General features: G+C 39.5%; 1 protein-coding gene across 1 annotated transcript in view; it reads right to left on the reverse strand.

Annotated features, from left to right (window-relative positions):
• Positions 1-20868, reverse strand: part of TAF4B (TATA-box binding protein associated factor 4b) — a 167913-nt gene that overhangs the window by 117279 nt on the left and 29766 nt on the right. Inside the window, exons 2-5 of the mRNA XM_003261982.4 lie at positions 13274-13419; positions 10971-11078; positions 3893-4054; positions 3664-3786 (exon numbers count right to left, since the gene is read on the reverse strand). Of these exons, the coding sequence (XP_003262030.1) occupies positions 3664-3786; positions 3893-4054; positions 10971-11078; positions 13274-13419 (539 nt within the window). The remainder of the gene's footprint in view (positions 1-3663; positions 3787-3892; positions 4055-10970; positions 11079-13273; positions 13420-20868) is intronic.

Here is a 20868-nt window from a genome sequence, read left to right on the forward strand (position 1 = left end):
AGCCCTTGAGCCCGTAAGTTTGAGGCTGCAGTGAGCTAGTATCACGCCACTGCACTCTAGCCTGAGCAAGAGAGCAAGACTCCTACTCCAAAAAATAAAAATTAAAAAAAAGACCCAATTTCACTTTGAAACATCCTTGGATGAAGCAGTAAAAATTAACTTTACTAAACCTCAACTCTTCAGTAGATACCTCTTTAATATTGTGTATAACAAAATAGGAACCATAGAGCATTATTTTTTTTTTTTTTTTTTTTTTTTTGAGACGGAGTCTCACTCTGTCACCCAGGTTGGAGTGCAGTGGCGCGATCTCGGCTCACTGCAAGCTCCGCCTCCTGGGTTCACGCCATTCTCCTGCCTCAGCCTCTCCGAGTAGCTGGGACTACAGGCGCCCGCCACCACGCCCGGCTAATTTTTTTGTATTTTTAGTAGAGACGGGGTTTCACCGTGGTCTTGATCTCCTGACCTCGTGATCCGCCCGCCTCGGCCTCCCAAAGTGCTGGGATTACAAGCGTGAGCCACCGCGCCCGGCCACATAGAGCATTTTTGTTGCAGATCAAAGTCAGAGGATCTAGGAAAATCACTGTAATTGAGTCGCTAAACTAGCCACTTTTTTCCATTTTTACTGAAAAGAATGGCAAAGCAATTGTGGTTATTCAGACTTGGGTATTTGTTAGTTATTTTCTCAAAAACAAACTAAACCTCTAACAGTAAGGAAAACAATGGATAGTGTTTGTTGCTAATGATAAAAATTAAAGCTCTCAAGCCAAAATTACAATTTTGAAAAATGTGTAACAACTATTCTGAACTTGATAGCTTCCTGGTACAAGAATTTTCTAATAAGGGTGGTGAATTTAATGAGCATGTTATTTTGGTATCTTAAATAATAAATTTGGAAACATTTGAAAGATCTGCATAACTCAGTGAACCAGTATATTCCCAGTGAACAATGAATGTCATTACAAAAATCATATGTGGGTAAAAGATCCATTCAGCATGCAGGATAAACCAGTAGACTCTAAAGAATATCCACCATGATCTGGAGAAAAGCTATTTTTTAAAAAAAATCACTATTCCAACCACCTCTCTTCACAAGACCAGATATTCTCCAAATACTCCCAAAAAAATAACATACCACAAAACAGATTAAATGCAGAAGATATGAGAATCCAGCTGTTTTCCATTAGGTCGGCCACTAAGGAGATTTGCAAAATTGGTACAGGAATGCCACTCTTCTCATTCAATTTTGTTGTTGTTTTGAAACTCAGTTTTCACTTAAATGTCAGTTATGTTAACATTTAATGGGTTTACTGTTATTTTTTAATAAACAAGCTGGGCACGGTGGCTCATGCCTGTAATCCTAGCACTTCGCCAGGCCAAGGTGGGACGATTACATGAGCTCAGGAGTTTGAGATCAGCCTGAGCAACACAGCAAGACCCTGTCTCTACAAAAAAATAAAAAAATTAGCCAGGTGTGGCAGTACATGTCAGTGGTCCCAGTTACCTGGGAGGTTGACGCGGGAGGATTGCTTGATCCCAGGAGGGTCAAGAAAGCAGGGAGCCTTATTCATGCCACTGCACTCCAGCCTGGGTGACAGCGTAAGACCCTACCTCAAAAAAAATCTTTTTCAATAAAAAAATGTTAAACATTTTTCAGTTTTAATGTTGACCCCACAAAAACAAAATGCCTTGGGGAGTCCTCAAGTTTTAGGAATTTAAAGGTATCCTAAAACCAAAATATTTTAGAACTGCTTTTGTCATTCTAAAGTAAATAGATCTTAAAACTGGAGGCAATATTTGATTAATTCCTAACTGCTTCTATCTGTCCATAAAATTCACACATATGTTTTGTGGTTAAAAAGTCTTTAATATTTTATGGGATATGTGTTCCTTTCCAACAGGTCTCTTCATCTAGAGTATTCCATTTCAGAGAAACAAGTCATCATATCCCCTTTCAAAACTAGCATACCTTGAAAAGGGAAGATCAAAAGCTCAATGTTTACTTTTAAAAAGACACCCGAAAGTTGAATTAAAAATTTGTTAGTATGAGGTATTTTAGACATCTGAAATAAAAACATCTTCCCAAATGAAAAACTAACCATTTCAAGTGTGCTCTAACATCTTACAGGCAGCATTGAAAACAGTAGTAAAGAAGGTATTTTAATATTTATAAACTATGCTTGTTTTTGCTGTATAATAGTTGAAATATACACATTTTATACTGGGAAAAAGGGACAATTTTTATGTGAAAAATATAATTCTAATTACGTGGTGAGAGAAATCTGTATATTATAGTAGTTCAAAAAATCCAAATCCATTTGTCTGTTATATCCTCAGCATGTCTTAAGCATATAATATGAAATATTTGCTAACTTCTACCTTCACTCTTTTTAGTGTACCTACATATTTTACCTGAAAGAGGATGTAAGAAACCAAAGGCATATAATTTGGTAGCTAAAAGACACAGCATCTTGGCACTCATAGAAACATCAACGATCATCATGTTTAACATTCTCATTTGTAAGATGAGAATCTTATAGATAAGGAAAGTGAGGCCTAAGAGCATTAACTAACTTCTGTGCTCCCAAAGCTTGGTGTCTATCTGGACATATGAGAACTGAATTTCATTATCTATTGATAGCCTGGCTTTCTGAGATTTCATAATTCTTTTTTCTTTCTTTCTTTCTTTTTTTTTTTTTTTTGAGACAGAGTCTTGCTCTGTGGCCCGGGCTAGAGTACACTGGTGCAATGTCAGCTTACTGCAACCTCCGCCTCCCAGGTTCAAGCCATTCTCCTGCCTCAGCCTTCGAAGCAGCTGGGATTACAGGTGTGCGCCACCACACCTGGCTAATTTTTATATTTTTAGTAGAGAAGAGATTTCACCATATTGGCCAGGCTGGTCTCAAACTCCTGACCTCAGGTGATCCACCTGCCTCGGCCTCCCAAAGTGCTGGGATTACAGGCATGAGCCACTGCGCCCAGCCGAGATTTCATAATTTTAATAACAATTTCCTATTGACTAAATAATGAACCTTCTCTCCAAGGCCCTTTGTAGAGTAAGGGAGGCAAGATTCATGTACAGAAATAATATATATATCAAAACATCATGTTGCATACCTTAAACATATACAATTTTTAAAAAAGGTAAATTTTCAAAAGAAATATACAATAGGTTTGTCTAGCCAAGATTTATAGTCTTTACAAAGCTTTCAAGAAGCAAAAAACAAAATTTATTAAGAACTACATTTAAAATAAATCTCAGGCCGGGCTTGGTGGCTCACACCTGTAATCCCAACACTTTGGGAGGTCAGGGCAAGTGCATCACTTGAGGCCAGGAGTTTGAGACCAGCCCAATCAACATGGCAAAACCCCGTCTCTACTAAAAATACAAAAATTAGCCGAGCGTGGTGGTGCACACCTGTAATCCGAGCTACTCAGGAAACTGAGGCATGAGAATCATTTGAACCCAGGAGGCAGAGGTTGCAGTCAGCCTAGATCATGCCACTGCACTCCAACTTGGCAACAGAGAGAGACTCACTCTGTCTCAAAAAATACATTAATTAATTAAATAAATAAAATAAATCTCATTTAAAAATATGCATTTCCCAATTAAAATGTATTATATGGATTCCTCCAGAATTTGCAGGATTTTATAGCACTACTTACCAAAAGTTGTTCCACCAGCTTCTTCACATTTTGCCCCATTTCTGGGGACTGTGATCCACTACATGCTAGTTTTATTAACATTGCAAGGAAGTTCTTGCATTTCTTCACATTTTCTAGCATTGTCTAAATATGAAAATGTAAATATAAGCAAACACAAGTGTTAGTGAGCAAACAATTCAAAAGAACTTGCAAGGAACAAGATTTATATAAGGTGTAAGTAAGAGCTTACTGGAGAAAGATTAATCTGAACAGCTGCTGAGTTCTCTGCGTTAAGATTGGGCTCATTTGAGGGAGTGGATGATGCTCCCAAACTTGAAGGCTTCAGGGTAGTTACAGTATTCAATGGCTTTCCAGGAGTAACTGTGACGACACTGGTTGGCACAGCCACAGACTGAAATTAAAGGTATTAAATATTTAGGCATGTATTACTATGATACATTAGTGGGTGCCTCATTTCACACTCATCAGACAAGTTAATTTTGACATCTGTGGTTTTATGTTATGCTCTACTAGTCTAAGGCAATATAACACAGTTCTAGGAACTCTTGAGTCTAGCAGATCTGGGTTTCATTCTCACCCCATCTATCTACTATTTCATTACCACCTACCAAGTGTTGACTGTAGGCAAGTTACTTAATCTTGCTAATCCTGATTACTCTCTGCAGAAACAGGGATTGCAACGGTACCTGCTGTCCTAGGATTTTTTGTGAAAAACAGTGCTAAAGCAAATAAGTCCTCAAAAAATATTATTAATACTCCAAGAAGTATCTGAAAGTATTTATGAGAACATAGAATATTCTGCTTTGTCTTAAGAACAAAGCAGAGCAATCTACTTATGATCTAACATTCAGATAAACTGCTTTTATGTAGACCATTAAAGTAGGCATGAAGAATATTATAAAATGTGGTATCTTATTTTCACACTGAATTTCAGTTGTTTCTCTACCTTCTATCAAAATGAGGTGTGACTCTAGCACCACCTACAGGACAAAAACCTCATACAAGCAATCACAAGTCAGGCAGTAATTTAGAAAATCACATTGAGATAAAGCAACAATCTTATTTTAAAGACAAACACTAAAAGTTACAGAACATAATAAAAGTTTGGGGATCGGGGATAAGGAATAGTATTTAAATACAATTCACACAGAAAACTGAACAATGCACCATCATTTAATTTAAATGTCTATGTTCTACAAGCATGCAACACAAAAAGGTCAAGTTGCTATCACCTTCAAGAAAATTTCCTTCTGTAATAGTCAAGATAGGTGAATTGAATGTACAACAAAATCTCCCACATTAGAGAGACTGGAATGTTCTGAGGGTAAAAAATCGGAAGAAGGACAAGTGCAGTGGCTCACACTTACAATACCAGCACTTTGGAAGGCTGAGCCAGGAGGATTGCTTGAGGACAGGAGTTCGAGACCAGTCTGGGTAACGTAACAAGATCCTGTCTCCAGAAAAAAATTTTCTTTACAAACAGGAAGAGCATTTAAAATGCTGAGAATTGGTAGAAGGAGAGGAGTGGGGACACATGGTGGCCCTAACGTGGGTTTGGGGTATATGGGCCTTCATTTTACTATTATTTTTTTCAACAGCAGACATATTACATATGTGTACATATTACATGTAGTCTTTTGTTTGCATGTATATTTCATAATGCATAATAAAAATATTAAATACCATATGCTAATACATTTGAAACAAAACCAAAAGGGTTTTTGGAAAAACATGAAATGACAAAATTAGCACAAAACACAGAAACTAGAATAGACAAAGATATTGAAATGATACCCAAAAAGACCTCCCTCCCTCAAGTCTCCAGGCTCAGATACTTTCCATGTGATTTTTCCACACTTTTGCATAACTCCTGTCTTATACAACATGTTCTAGAAAAACAGAACAGGGAAAGGTGTTCAGTTCATTTTATGAGAAAGGCTGTAACATATTTCAATATTGAATAAGGATAATAGAAGAAAAGTAAACTAAAGGCTCACCTGGCAAAAACTTTAATAAGATTTTAAAATTACTGATTAATGATGAGGACTAGAACAATAAAGTTTTTAACAAGAGATAAAATTAAAAATTACACCTAAGTTAGTACAATTTTGTTAAATATAGATAGAGCCTCAAAGGCAACATTCAAAAGGAAATCTCCCTCCTTTTCATATCCTTAGTCCTGCTCTCCAACCTACCACTCAGTTTCGTCTGAATTCTTGTGGAGATTTTCTAATAAATTTTTAGTTTTCTATACAGTAAATAAGCCTCTTTCTTTAGTCTATCTTATAATCAGTCATTCGCTGTCTGTACTGCCATATTTAAGAAAGTGTAATCTGGAATTTTAGCTGGTGGTTATGATCACCTCTGAGGACTGATGGGAGAGGTTCCTTGGGGGCGTACTGTCCCCCTCCCTCAGGAAGCAAACTAAGGTCCAACTGAAATGTGAGTTTAGGAAAAACATCCTATCGTTTATAAGTAGAGGGGGCATTTATGGAATTCTATTTTCCTTGTCAATGTTTTATCCTGTCTCCAGTAAAAAAATCTGTCCTTCATAACACTTTCTAGTATAGCTACTACTTGTATCTTACCACAGGGGTCCCCAATCCCCATGCCACGGGCGGGTATAGGTCTGTGGCCTGTTAGGAATAGGGACACACAGAGGAGGCAAGTGAGCATTACTGCCTGAGCTTTGCCTCCTGTCAGATCAGCGGTGCCATTAGTCTCATAGCGAGAACCTTCTCGTGAACTGCGCATGCAGGGGATTTAAGCTGCACTCTCCTCGTGAGAATTTAATGCCTGATGATCTTGACAGACACAACCGGAAGATTAGGGGAAAGGCTCCAGAAGAATCCCCCACGCACCTGCCCACTGGGAGGAGGAGGGGTGGAGACTCGGGAAGATCAGGTCCTTTGCAAGGGGGAGAAGCCTGGCCTCTCCTGTTCCTATGTGGTGACCCGAGATTCAATTTGTGAGATGGGGGCCTGCTAACGGGAACCCCTCTGGCTTTGCTGAGTTTTTTTTTTTTTTCCTTTTCGCCTAATAAATTCCATTCCCCCTCACCCTTCAAAGTGTCTTTTTTTTTTTTTTTTTTTTTTTTTTTTTTTGAGACAGAGTTTCGCTCTGTCACCCAGGCTGGAGTGCAGTGGTGCGATCTCGGCTCACTGCAATCTCCACCTCCTGGGTTCAAGTGATTCTTCTGCCTCAGCCTCCTGAGCAGCTGGGATGACAGGCGCCCACCACCACACCACCCAGCCCATTTTTGAATGTTTAGTAGAGACAGGGTTTCACCATGTTGGCCAAGCTGGTCTCAAACTCCCAACCTCAGGTGATCCACCCGCCTAGGCCTCCCAAAGTGCTGGGATTACAGGTGTGACTCACCATGCCTGGCCCAAAGTGTCTTAAACTCAATCACAACTCTGCCTTTGACTCAATAGGCCAGCCAATGGTAACTTCAATGCTTTGCAAGGCTGCACTGACTGACTAGGCATGTTGAGGACAGGAGGAAAATGGACTGAAGTATATGTGAAACAAATGTGTGAAAACCAATTCTACACAGAGCCAATAAAATGAGTTGTATGGAAATTTAGAAGATGAAACAGCATTTCAAGGAGGGTCATTTTCTGTACCTGTCTGAAACAGCAATTGCTTTAGGTTTATTCATATTTAATTAGAAATACTAATCATTTGCACATTAGATTCCAATCTAACAATGGGCCAAACTACATCTTCATCAAATACAATATAAAAGTGAACACAAGATTTCTAACTAGTTCTTGTGTTATATTTATTAGACAAAGCCTAATAGGAAAATACTTTCAAAATTTTTTAACACACACATTTGCATTCACAGTCTGACAATCAAGTACAAGGAGTTGTATCTTCTCTCATTTTTAAGTTCTAGCTCCTTATTTCCATGCCTAAAACTGAGATGCTTATCCCTTAAAGTGGACAGATATCATTAACTTCATCCTTTACTAATTTCCACTGTTCTAGACTACCACTAAGGAGTAGCCCAACTTAAAATATGCATCAACCTAAATTAGCTAAGAAAAATAAATGGTCCACACAAAAATATCAATGACAGATTAGCATGAGCATTTTAAGATAACTACAAACATGAGGAAACATACAAATTTCAATTATTTCTATTGTAACAAAGTCACAGATACGTACTAACTCAATGTAATACTCCATGGTTCTGTAGTTTGAAGCCTACATTCGTAGCTGAAAGAAATTCTAAGTTTTAGTTTAAGCTTAGTAAAGATTTTCCCCCTCATTTGAATTCACAGGCTCCAGGTTGTCTCTTTTATAAAAACTACTAATATAGGCTGGGTGCAATGGCTGATGCCTATAATCCCAGCATTTTGCAAGGCAGAGGCGGGAGGATTTGCTTGAGCCCCAGGAGTTCAAGAACAGCCTGGGCAACAGAGTAAGACCTCATTTCTATTTTTTAAATAATTTTTTTAAAAACTACAAATATAATTAGTGTTCACTGGCTATGATTACTAAGTAAATGAACACAAGCTTTCATGTTCTAGAACTATTAAGACTTCAACGAATATTCAGAGAGCACAGAAATAGAACTGTGGCTGTAGCTGGCAGGGGACAAATTAAAGTCCATGGATGTGGAGAATCCCTGATACACTCTAAGAAGTAATATCCAAGAAACTCACTTTACCACTAAACTGGCTCCCAAAAGGGCCCTGAAGAAGTAGTGTAGTGGAGTTCCTTCAGTTATCCCAGCACAACATAATTTGCTCTCTGTGTCCTGAAGAGCTATAATGTACAAACGGCAATCTTAAGTATCTAAGATCATGTTGCTAAGCATGTTTTCTCTCCGCAATATATTTTTTTAACCTGTGGTGTTATTTATGTACTCAATCTTTAAGAACTATATCCAATGAAAAACTGATATATTCGAAGTACTGATAGTCTAAAGTGGTTAACTTCTTCATAAAACAATATGATAGTAGCTATCAATAGGCCTAAATTTATATTCTTTGGCCCAATAATCTCCTTAGAATTTATCCTAAGGAAAAAAATACAGTAGGTTTTGAGATAATCAGTACATAGGTCATTAAGAACAGTTTCCAGAGTCAGATAAAGGGTCAAATCCTCACTCTGCCACATACTAGCAGAAATCAGGCAAGCTTCTTAACCTCTCATATAAAATGGAGATAACACTTCCTTATAGTATAGTCACAAGGATGAAACGAGATGATGAATGTAAGGCACCTAAAAAAGTGTCAAGCATGTTAAGTGCCAACAAATGGTATTACTAGAAAAATATTGTGTTTAAAATCAGATTCACTGCTCATCATTTCTGTTAGATGAAAAGAATGTGAGCAGTATGGTTCAAGTTTGGAACACCAAAAGAGGGTCTGATCCACTAGCATGGATTCCACATAGCATGCCCCAAGAAGATGCATAGTCCCAGGACTATCAGATCCGCTGGTTTTACACATATGTCTTGACTCGGAAACTAGGAGTCTAGTAAAATATAAGAACAGCCAGCAAGAGGTACAGGTGAAGTACAAACATAGAGGCAATACTCTATGAGTATGGGATTCCATCCTCCAAGACTCAGCATACTCATTGAATCAAAAATTTCCATATGGTACTATGTCCCCAACAAGACAAACCCACAGATCAAGGAATCAAGGAGAAGAAGCATGAATGGCCCCACTTACCATCACTCACAACAAAGACTCACTGGAGGACTTTGTGTTTCCCATTTCTGCCCACAGGAAGCAAACACCTTTACCAGAGGACAAAGCAAGAGTTCCTATAAACAGATACTAAGAACAGACACTAAGAGTCGGGTGCGGTGCCTCATGCCTGTAATCCCAGGACTTTGGGAGGCTGAGGTAGGCGGATTACTTGGTCAAGAGTTCGAGACCAGCCTGGCCAACATGGTGAAACCCCATCCCTACTAAAAATACAAAAAATCAGCTGGGCGTGGTGGCACATGCCTGTAATCCCAGCTACTTGGGAGGCTGAGGCAGGAGAATCACTGGAACCCAGGGAGTAGGGTTTATAGTGAGCCAAGATCGCACCACGGCACTCCGGCCTAGGTGATAGAGTAAGACTCCGTCTTCAAAAATAAAATAAAACAAAACAAAAGAAAAAATAAATAAAATAGACACTATGGCTGCACTCTGGTTCCTTGTAACCACAATCCAGCAGGAAAGACAGGAATAATTATCTTAGGAAGAGTAATTGACTCCCATCATCTGGAGGAGGTAGGGTTGCTATTACGCAATGGAGGCAAAAAGAAGTACGTGTGGCAAATCCACGTGATTCAGGTGATTCACTTATAAACGCCTCCTTGTATTTCCTTGCCCAATTGTGATGATAAATAGAGAAGCGTAGCAACCCTGACCTCAAATGAACATGGTTATTAAGACCACAGATCCCTCAGGGATGAGGGTCATGTTATCATTTAAGTTAACAAAGACCAGTAGAGTTGGTAGTTGAGGGGAAGAGAATCTAGGAAGGGACAGTGGAAGAGGGAAATAATTAATATCAGGTGCCACCAGAAACCAGCTGCGGCAGTGGGGACTGTAGTTCATCGTATTAACCTCCTCTTTGTTTCCCCAAAGAAGAAAACCATGAGAATCCCAGAACAGCTGATCTCCAACACGTATGAGGAAACAGATCCAAGTGATGCAAGGAGTAGCCTGTGATGAACCATGACAAGGAGTGATATGTACTGTCCTAGCTAGCTGCTAGGAATGATATTAGACAGCCTCCATTTATCAGTTCCATCAGGCTTCCCTCAGCTGCAGAGGATCACCTTGCCCAAAGGTAACTTTCCCAGGGAAGTCCACATCCAATGACTGAACAGAGAGTAGGAATTAAGGCCCAGCCAACCATGTTAACCTATAGTGGGACAATGCTGACAGGCCATATATGCTCCAAAGTTCTCCACTAGGGTGGCTAAGGCTTTATTGGGGCTGCATCTAGTTCAAACCCTTATCTACTCTCCTTTCCTTCCATGGGTATTTATCCCTACATATCCCAAATTTTATCTCAGCACCTGCTTCCAGATACTGCAACACATGGCTATCAGGCAGATTTGTATTAATTTAATACACTGAAGTAAAACTGGTATTCCAAGAATGTACACCATGTTTATCTTGTTTCCCATACCTCCAACAGTTCCCAGTTTGATAAGTGCCATCATATATCACTGAATTGCTATCTTCAATGTCACATAGTAACTTATATATCTAACAGGAGATAGCTAAATGATTTTTTAAAAAGTTAAGAGACCAACCAATGCACGAATGGCCAGCACAACTTACTTGTACTGAGGAAGGCTTCGGAACAGTGGTTACCACAGTAGTTCCTATTTGTGCCAATTTTTTAACAGGTGTCACTGCCACTTTCTTGATTAACTGTGCGCTAGAGTTCTTGGCGGTGGAGGGGAGCAAGATAACACAAAGTCATTAGCGTTAGTAATTTAAAATCAGTACTACAGTGAACATTAGAACACTTTATGACAGCAAATGTATTTGTTATGACTGGAATTATAACCTAATGTGTTTTACACACATTCTATACTATAAACCTAACTGGTCAGCTGCCCGGATGACACTCATTTCATATTTCTAAGGTGGCAACTGATTCAATAAATAACCCATTTATCTGAAATTTCAAACTAAATAAATACTACAGTATTCAACGTTAAAATCTTGACTATTTGGTTCATACAGAAAAAATAGATTCTTATGTAATATTTAATTATAAACAAAAACGTGCTAACCTACATTCTCAACCCACAGCAGTTAAACCAAACTAGAAAGGGAAGGAGTAGCTATTATCGACAGATATGGTAACAGAGAAAATGACTGTTTCAGGACCTAGAATCAAATTAGTAGGGCACAAAAATGAAAAACACTGGCAGAGAATGATTATTACAAAAAACAATGCAATCTGTCATTACAATGAGCCTGAGTCATCAAGAAAATGCTAAACTACATTCAGCATTTTTATTTAAATAAAATACCCATTAAAAAATATACATATATAATTTTTGTTTTGTTTTTTGTTTTTTGTTTTGTTTTGTTTTGAGACAGAGTCTCGCTCTGTCGCCCAGGCTGGAGTGAGGTGGCGCGATCTCAGCTCACTGCAAGCTCCGCTTCCTGGGTTCATGCCATTCTCCTGCCTCAGCCTCCCGAGTAACTGGGACTACAGGCGCCTGCCACCACACCAGGCTAATTTTTTGTATTTTTAGTAGAGACAGGGTTTCACCGTGTTAGCCAGGATGGTCTCGATCTCCTGACCTCGTGATCCACCCACCTCAGCCTCCCAAAGTGCTGGGATTACAGGCGTGAGCCACCGCGCACAGCCCATAAAAATATTTTTAACTCTATCAAACAAGATAAGCTTCAGTTATCTAGAAAGATCACCATGGATGTAAAATAAGTCATTCTAACAATGCCAAGTTAATGAAATGCAGCAGATTTCTGTATTTCTTAAAGATAATTTCTGTAAGATACAAATAAAAATGAATACTATAGGCCAGGTAATCCCAGCATTTTGGGAGGCCAAGGTGGGCGGATCACCTGAGGTCAAGAGTTCGAGATCAGCCTGACCAACATAGAGAACCCCATCTCTACTAAAAATACAAAATGAGCCAGGCGTGGTAGCACATGCCTGTAATCCCAGCTACTCAGGAGGCTGAGGCAGGAGAATCACTTGAACCTGGGAGGCAGAGGTTTCGGTGAGCCGAGATCATACCATTGCACTCCAGCCTGGGTAACAAGAGCGAAACTCTGTCTCAAAAAAAAAAAAGAATATTACTATTTTACCAAAAATTAAAATTAAAGCAGAACTGGTCAAGGGCAGTGGCTCACGCCTGTAATCCCGACACTTCGAGAGGCCGAGGCAGGCAGGTCACCTGAGGTCAGGAGTTCAAAACCAGCCTGGCTAGCATGGCAAAACCGTGTCTCTACTAAAAACACAAAAATTAGCTAGGCGTGGTGGTGGGTGCCTGTAATCCCAGCTACTCGGGAGGCAGAATTATTATATTCTTTCCATTTAAGATGCAAATAGGCCAGGTGCAGTGGCTCACACCTGTAATCCCAGCACTTTGGGAGGCCAGGGCAAGCGGATTATCATGAGCCCAAGAATTCAAGACCAGCCTGAGCAACAAAGCGACATGCTATCTGTGCAAAAAATAAAATTAGTCGGGCACGGTGGTATGCAGTTGTGGTCCCAGCTACATGGGAGCCTGAGGCAGGAGGATTACCTGAGCTCGGGAGCTTGAGGCCTACAGTGAACCAAGTGAGCCATGTTCATGCAATTGTACTCCAGCCTGGGAGATAGAGTGAAATCCTGTCTCAAAAAAGATGCAGATAGCCCAATGAACATTCCTTTGAGGACATAAAATCTGAATATGAAGACTGAATTTACTATTTTGGCAATTATCAGAGGACAAAACCAAAAATCTTTATTAAATTGACATATTCAAGGGAAGCTGACCTAAAAAGCTAAGCAGAATCATGTTTTAAATTATTTTTTACTAGCAAACATATACACAACATTTATATGAAAATTATAGCTGAGAAACAAAGAAAGATGAAAAATATTTAAGGTATATTACCGGCACTGTACAGATTTTGACTGTTTGAGGATTCGCTGGTACTGCCGGCCTTGAGGTTATGTTACTTGTGGTCTCGGCTCTTGTTACAGTTTGCTGAGGAGATACCAACATCAACTGACCACTGTTACTTTTAATCAAAACGGTTCCTATATAAAAAAGAAAAAAAAAGTGACCTCTGAGCCACTAAATACAGCATAAGCATCAGATATTTTCTTCTCCCATTTTTTCAACACTTTAAAATGATGTCTTCAATACATACTGAATTTCATGCCTGCTACTTATATCAAAGATGAACAAATGTTTTTACTCCAAGCTATTTAAAAATTTTAGATATATGAATATAATGAGATGCTCCTGAAGAAAGCAAAACATTTTTCCTTCATGACATCAAAACTATCTATAAAGCTACAGTAATTAAGATGGTGTGGTTAACAGCATAAGACTGAATAAGCTGACCACTGAAATAGAACAGAGAACCCCCAAATCAACTCATGTAGATATATCATATCACATTTTCCTAAAAGGCTCTGTAGACTTATGAGGAAAGGAGAGACTATTCAGTAAATGGGGCTGGTCAATTAGCTATCTATACGGAAAAGATAAAATTTGAGAAAGAAAAATATATATAAATGTGAGCCCTTTAAAATTATCTCCCCCAGAGAGGCATTAAAATGAGACAGCAATTAGGTCTTACCCCCCTTTGCTATGTAATCAATCCTCTCTTGAAACTGCTTGCTATAGCCACAAGTAGCTCTAAAGTAACCTGACAATGCCACATGCCAGATAACATAAACCACACTCTACAGTTCAACAATGTATAACCAATCAATGTTATTTCTGTAAACCAATGAGGATTCCTGACAAATAACTTTTTTTTTTATTTTTGAGACAGAGTCTCGCTCTGTCGCCCAGGCGATCTTGGCTCACTGCAACCTCCGCCTCCTGGGTTCAAGAGATTCTCCTGCCTCACCCTCCCCAGTAGCTGGGATTACAGGCGTGCACCACCATGCCCAGCTAATTGTTTTGTATTTTTAGTAGAGATGGGGTTTTGCCATGTTGGCCAGGCTGGTCTCAAACCCCTGACCCTCAGGTGATCCTCCCACCTCAGCCTCCCAAAGTGCTGGGATTACAGGTGTGAGCCACCGCACCCAGCTGACAAATAATATTTTAATCAGCCCACTCTTTATACCCTTTTCTGCTTTTAAAAACCTGTTTGTTACAAAGGCACTCCCCAAGGCAATTTGTGTGTCCTGGGCAGCTGTACTCAACCTTGGCCCAAATAAACTCTCTATATTAATTCTGCCTCAGCTTCTTTCTTTTAGGTTGACCTTTCAGATGCCTATTTCACACACATTCACAAAAACCAGGTGTATTAAGAATATAAAAGTAAAAGGTAAAAATTTTTAAACTCTTAGACAATGTAGGAAATTATCTTTCTGCATGCCTATAGCCTGTGGTCCCAGCTACTTGGGACAACTGTTGAGGCAGGAGGACAGCTTGAGCCCACAAGCTCGAGGCTGCAGTGGGCTATGATCGCATCTACACTCCAGCCTGGGACACAGAGCAAGACCCTGTCTCAAAAGAGAGAGAGAGAGAGAGAGAGCGAAAGAAAGGACTTTCTGAACTTGGGATTAGGGAAGAATTTCTTAAAATTAGATAAACTCAACCACATTAAAAGTAAAAACTGTTATTTAGCAAAAGACACCATCAGGTAATAAGACACGCCACAAAATGAAGCAAAATTTTGGTTCACATATATTCAAAGGATAAGTATCCAAAATGCACAAAAGAAACACAGAGGCCAAGGACAGGGAAAGGTAAATTAAGACCACAGTGAAATATCACTTCATATCTACACAGACAAGCAAAGATTAAGATGACCAATGACAATACCAAGGGTTAGAGAAAAGTGTATTAACGGGAATTCTAACATCTTGTTGGTGGTAATACAATTTGGTACAACTACTTTCTTCAACTTTACATCAAATTTATTTCCATTTGCATATCCTGTAACTCAGTATTTCTAACCTAAAGTAATTCTTGGCCAGGCATGGTGGCTCATGCCTGTAATCCCAACACTTTGGCAGGCTAAGGCAGGAGGATCTCTTGAGACCTGGGGTTTGAGACTACCCTCAGCAACAAAGTGAGACCCTGTCTCTACAAAAATAATTTTTTAATTAGCCAAATGCAGTGGGCGTGTGCCTGTAGTCCGAGCTACTCAAGAGACTGAGGCGGGAGGCTCACTTGAGCCCAAAAGTTCAAGGCTGTAGTGAGCTGATGGTGCCACTGCACTTCCGCCTAGGTGACAAAGCACAACGCTGTCTCTAAAAATAAATAAAATCTTTTTTTTAAAAAAAGTCTTTTGTGTCAAAAGGAGGCACAACCAAAATATTCATAGCTGGAGTTCCACTTTCAGAATTGTGGCAAGAGGATCTCTACAATCCTGTTCCCCAGTAAAATAGGCATAACTGGTGAAAATTATTTTTTAAAACAACCATTCAAAGTTTTTGGAAACTGGTCAGGTATGGTAGCTCACACTTGTAAACCCAGCACCTTGGGAGGCCAAGGCAAGCGGATCACTTGAGGCCAGGAGTTTGAGACCAGCCTGGCCAACAGGGTGAATCCCCATCTCTACTAAAAAATACAAATATTAGCGGAGTGTGGTGGCAGGCACCTGTAATCCCAGCTACTACGCAGGAGGCTGAAGCACAAGAATCGCTTGAACCTGGGAGGCGGTGGTTACAGTGAGCTGAGATCGCGCCACTGCACTCCAGCCTGGGTAACACAGAGAGATTCTGCCTCAAGAAAAAAGTGTTTGGAAACTGTCCTAAGGCATGCAGAAAATGACTACAGTTATTGGAGATCTGCTAAAACTCAGTAAGAATAGCAAGAATATGTGGCATTTGCTGCAACCAACTCCCCTCTCTTTCCCTCCTCAGCTCAACATGACAGAAATTCCATTCCAGGGAGTGTGGCCAAGAACACAGGGCTCCCTCTCTCCTAACCTCCCAATCTAAGGCTATGGTATCTTCCCAGGAGGAGGAAATCACCTGCATTTCTCATCTACCCCCAATCCTCACCCCCATCCCAGCTACATATTGGAAGAGGATAAACTTGAGACAGGTGCATCTTAGAGGTTCAAGTCTCCCTTCTTTCACCCATTCCCATTCATAAAAGGAAATCTGTACTTCAAGGACAGCACACTGAGAACGCTTGGACCTCAAGTGTCTCACCCCAGCTCTTTCACAGGGTAGAGGTGTTCCATGTTGGGAGAGGTGAGCAGAAAAGACCTGAGTACTGCCCACACCCAGTACCCTGTTCCTACAGCAGTGATATCACTCAGAGAGAAGAAAGCCACAGTCCCGACCTCTGCTCCCAATATCTCCCTAAATGAAATGTCTTTACATTAAACAGAGTGGAGAAGTTCAAGGCTAAAGGCACCCTCAAATACAAAGTAGCAATTAAGAGGAGGCTGGTAGCTTCATGAGAGGTACAAGCTAAACCATAAGTCTACTAGTTTACCAAAGAAAACCAAAGAGACAACTAAGAAGGGTCCTCCTTGGGTCAGAACAAACCTCAAACACTGGCCTAAAAAATTATCTCTGTAAAGGAGCCCAAATTTAATTGGATCAGACTGTGGAACAAGTTAGGCTCTAGGGCATTGTTGAAAACAATAGGGCAATCAGCTGGCAATGAGTGGATCCTAACAGCCAGGTGTGATACCAGCATAAGCAGACAGCTTAACAGAGAGATGAGGCAAAGAGACAAGAGTCCTGCTAAAGATGACAGTGCTCATGTTCAAGGATGTGCCCTCTAAAAAGCAACATCAGCAGCTGCTTATTGTAGCAAAAGGAGACCTCACTAAAACAGTTCAGCCAGACATTTTTAAAAAATCAAAAAGCAGTAACACACCCAAGGGAGTGGGGACCGGTATTAAGAGTTGCTACACTATAGTTAACAACAAACTATGACATGTAAAGAAACAGAAAAGTGTGACATAAACACAGGGAGAAAAGCAGGCAACAGAAACCACCTGTGAGACAGACTAGATGTCAGATTTAATAAATGTCAGAGTAACAATTATAAGTATGTTCAAAGGAATAAAAGGAACCATACTTAAAGAAGTAAAGGAAGGTGTGATACATCTAGAATATCACTAGAGATAGGTATTATTTTTAAAAAATGGAACTCTGTCATTACAGTAACAAATTCACAAGAGATTCAAAAGTAAACCTAAACTGGCAAAAGAAAGATCAGCAAACTTGGAGATAAATCTATAGAAATTATGCAATCCAAAGAACAAAAAGAATGATGAAAAATACAGACCAATGGAACAGAACTGAGCCCTCAGAAATAGTACCACACATCTACAACCATCTGATCTTTGACAAACCTGACAAAAACAAGAAATGGGGAAAGGAGTCCCTATTTAACAAATGGTGCTGGGAAAACTGGCTAGCCATATGTAGAAAGCTGAAACTGGATCCCTTCCTTACAACTTATACAAAAATTAATTCAAGATGGATTACAGACTTAAATGTTAGACCTAAAACCAGAAAAACCCTAGAAGAAAACCTAGGCAGTACCATTCAGGACATAGGCATGGGCAAGGACTTCATGTCTAAAACACCAAAAGCAATGGCAACAAAAGCCAAAATTGACAAATGGGATCTAATGAAACTAAAGAGCTTCTGCACAGCAAAAGAAACTACCATCAGAGTGAACAGGCAACCTACAGAATGGGAGAAAATTTTTGCAATCTACTCATCTGACAAAGGGCTAATATCCAGAATCTACAGAGAACTCAAACAAATTTACAAGAAAAAACAACCCCATCAAAAAGTGGGCAAAGGATATGAATAGACACTTCTCAAAAGAAGACACTTATGCAGCCAACAGACACATGAAAAAACGCTCATCATCACTGGCCATCAGAGAAATGCAAATCAAAACCACAGTGACATACCTTCTCACACCAGTTAGAATGGTGATCATTAAGTCAGGAAACAACAGGTGCTGGAGAGGATGTGAAGAAATAGGAACACTTTTACACTGCTGGTGGGAATGTAAACTAGTTCAACCATCGTGGAAGACAGTGTAGCAATTCCTCAAGGATCTAGAACTAGAAATACCATTTGACCCAGCCATCTCATTACTGGGTATATATCCAAAGGATGATAAATCATGCTGCTACAAAGACACGTGCACACGTATGTTTATTGTGGCAACTATTCACAATAGCAAAGACTTGGAACCAACCCAAATGTCCATCAATGATAGACTGGATTAAGAAAATGTGGCACCATTTTCTTATACACCATATACACCATGGAATACTATGCAGCCATAAAAAAGGATGAGCTCATGTCCTTTGTAGGGACATGGATGAAGCTGGAAACCAACATTCTCAGCAAACTATCGTAAGGACAAAAAACCAAACACCACATGTTCTCACTCACAGGTGGGAATTGAACAATGAGAACACTTGGACACAGGGTGGGGAACATCACACACTGGGGCTTGTCGTGGGGTGGGAGGAGGGGGGAGGGATAGCATTAGGAGATATACCTAATGTAAATGACGAGTTAATGGGTACAGCACACCAACATGGCACATGTATACATATGTAACAAACCTGCACGTTGTGCACATGTACCCTAGAACTTAAAGTATAATAAAAAAAAAAGAAGAAAAATAAACAGATTCTCAAAAAACATGGAACACCATTAAAGACACCAACATAGGCATAATGTGAGTACCAGAAAGAGAGGGAAGAGAGAAAGGAACAGAAAAAAAAAAAAAAATCAAAGAAATAACAGCTGAAAGCTTCCCAAATTTGGAGCAAAATAATTCAGACATCAAAGTAGCTCAAGAAACCCCAAGTAAGGTAAATGCAAAGACAGCCCCACACCAAGACACATGGTAGTAAAAATGTTCAAAAACAAAGAAAAAAGGAAGGCAAAGACATTTAAAATTTAAAAACAGGCTAGCACAGTGACTTGTAATCCCAGCACTTTGGGAGGCTGAAGCAGGAGGACTGCTTAAGTGCAGGAGTTTGAGACCAGACTGGACAACAAAGCAAGACCCATCTCTAAAAAAAAAAAAAAAATTTAAAAGGTAGCCCAGTGTGGTGGCACACACCTGTAATCCCAGCTACTGGAGAGGTTGAGGTGGATCACTCAAGCCCAAGAATTCAAGGTTGCAGTGAGCTATAATCACACCACAGCACTCCAGCACAGGCGACAGAGCAAGACCTTGTCTCTAAAAAAAATTTTTTTAAAATTTAAACTGAGAAGATTCATTAGTAGCAGATACTCCATAAAAAAAACACTAAATGAAGTTCTTCAGGCTGAAAACAAGTGACCAAGGCAGTAATTCAAATTCACGTGGAAAAAACAAAGAGCGCTGGTAATCCTGTAATTTGGCAGTATAAATGTATTATTACTTCTTCTTTCCTAACCGGTTTTAAAAAACTATTGTATAGAATATATATAGAATTAGATCTTTGGAAATTTAACATATATGAATGTAAAATTTTTACAAATAGAAGCACATAGGAAATGGGTGGAGGCAAAGCTGTATTGTACTAAAGGTACTTCAGATGGTAGCTCAGAAGCAAAGGAACAAATGAAGAAAATCCGGAAAAGACAAATAAGGTAATATAAAAAATGACATAAACATGTCCTTGCTCTCTTCTTCCCTCAGCTTTTTTTTTTTTTTTTTTTTTGAGATGGAGTCTCGCTCTGTCAACAGGCTTGAGTGTAGTGATACCATCTCGGCTCACTGCAACCTCTGACTCCCTGGTTCAAGCAATTCTCCTGCCTCAGCCTCCTGAGTAGCTGGGATTACAGGCACATGCCACCACGCCCAGCTAATTTTTGTATTTTTTAGTAGAGACAGTGTTTCACCATGTTGGCCAGGATGGTCTCAATCTCCTGATCTCGTGATCTGCCTGCCTCGGCCTCCCAAAGTGCTGGGATTACAGGCATGAGCCACTGCACCCAGCCTCAGCTTCTTTAAAAGACATAAAATTATGTAACATAGTAATTGTTGGGTTTGTAATATAACTAGATGCAAGGTATAAAGCAATAATTACACACAAACACACACACACACACACACACACAGAGGAAAGCCAGAAATGAACTATATAAAAGAAAGGGCTTCTTTGTCTCACTGAAATAAGTTAATATACACATGAAGGAGATTCCAATGAGATTCATATTGTAAGCCCTAAAGCAACCTCTAAGAAAAACACTCGAAAACATGTTGAAAAAATTACAAAGGATAAGTGTTACCCTAGAAAATATTTGCTTAATACAAAAGAAAGCAGGAAAAGTATAGAGGAAAAAGTAAAAGAAACATACAGGAAACAAAAGTAAATGGCAGGCCTAAGTCCAACTATAGTAACGTTAAATGCAAATGTGAATGTACAAAATAATCCAATCAAAAGGCAGAAAGTGCTGGGTTGGATAAAAAACAAAATTCAACTATATGCTCCCTACAAGAGACATACATTAGACTCAAAGATATAAAAGAGTTGAAAATAAAAGACATCATACAAACAGAGCCAAAAGAAAGCTGTAGTGGCCATA

The sequence above is a fragment of the Nomascus leucogenys genome, chromosome 4, assembly GCF_006542625.1.
Source record: "Nomascus leucogenys isolate Asia chromosome 4, Asia_NLE_v1, whole genome shotgun sequence".
NCBI classification, from domain to species: domain Eukaryota; kingdom Metazoa; phylum Chordata; class Mammalia; order Primates; family Hylobatidae; genus Nomascus; species Nomascus leucogenys.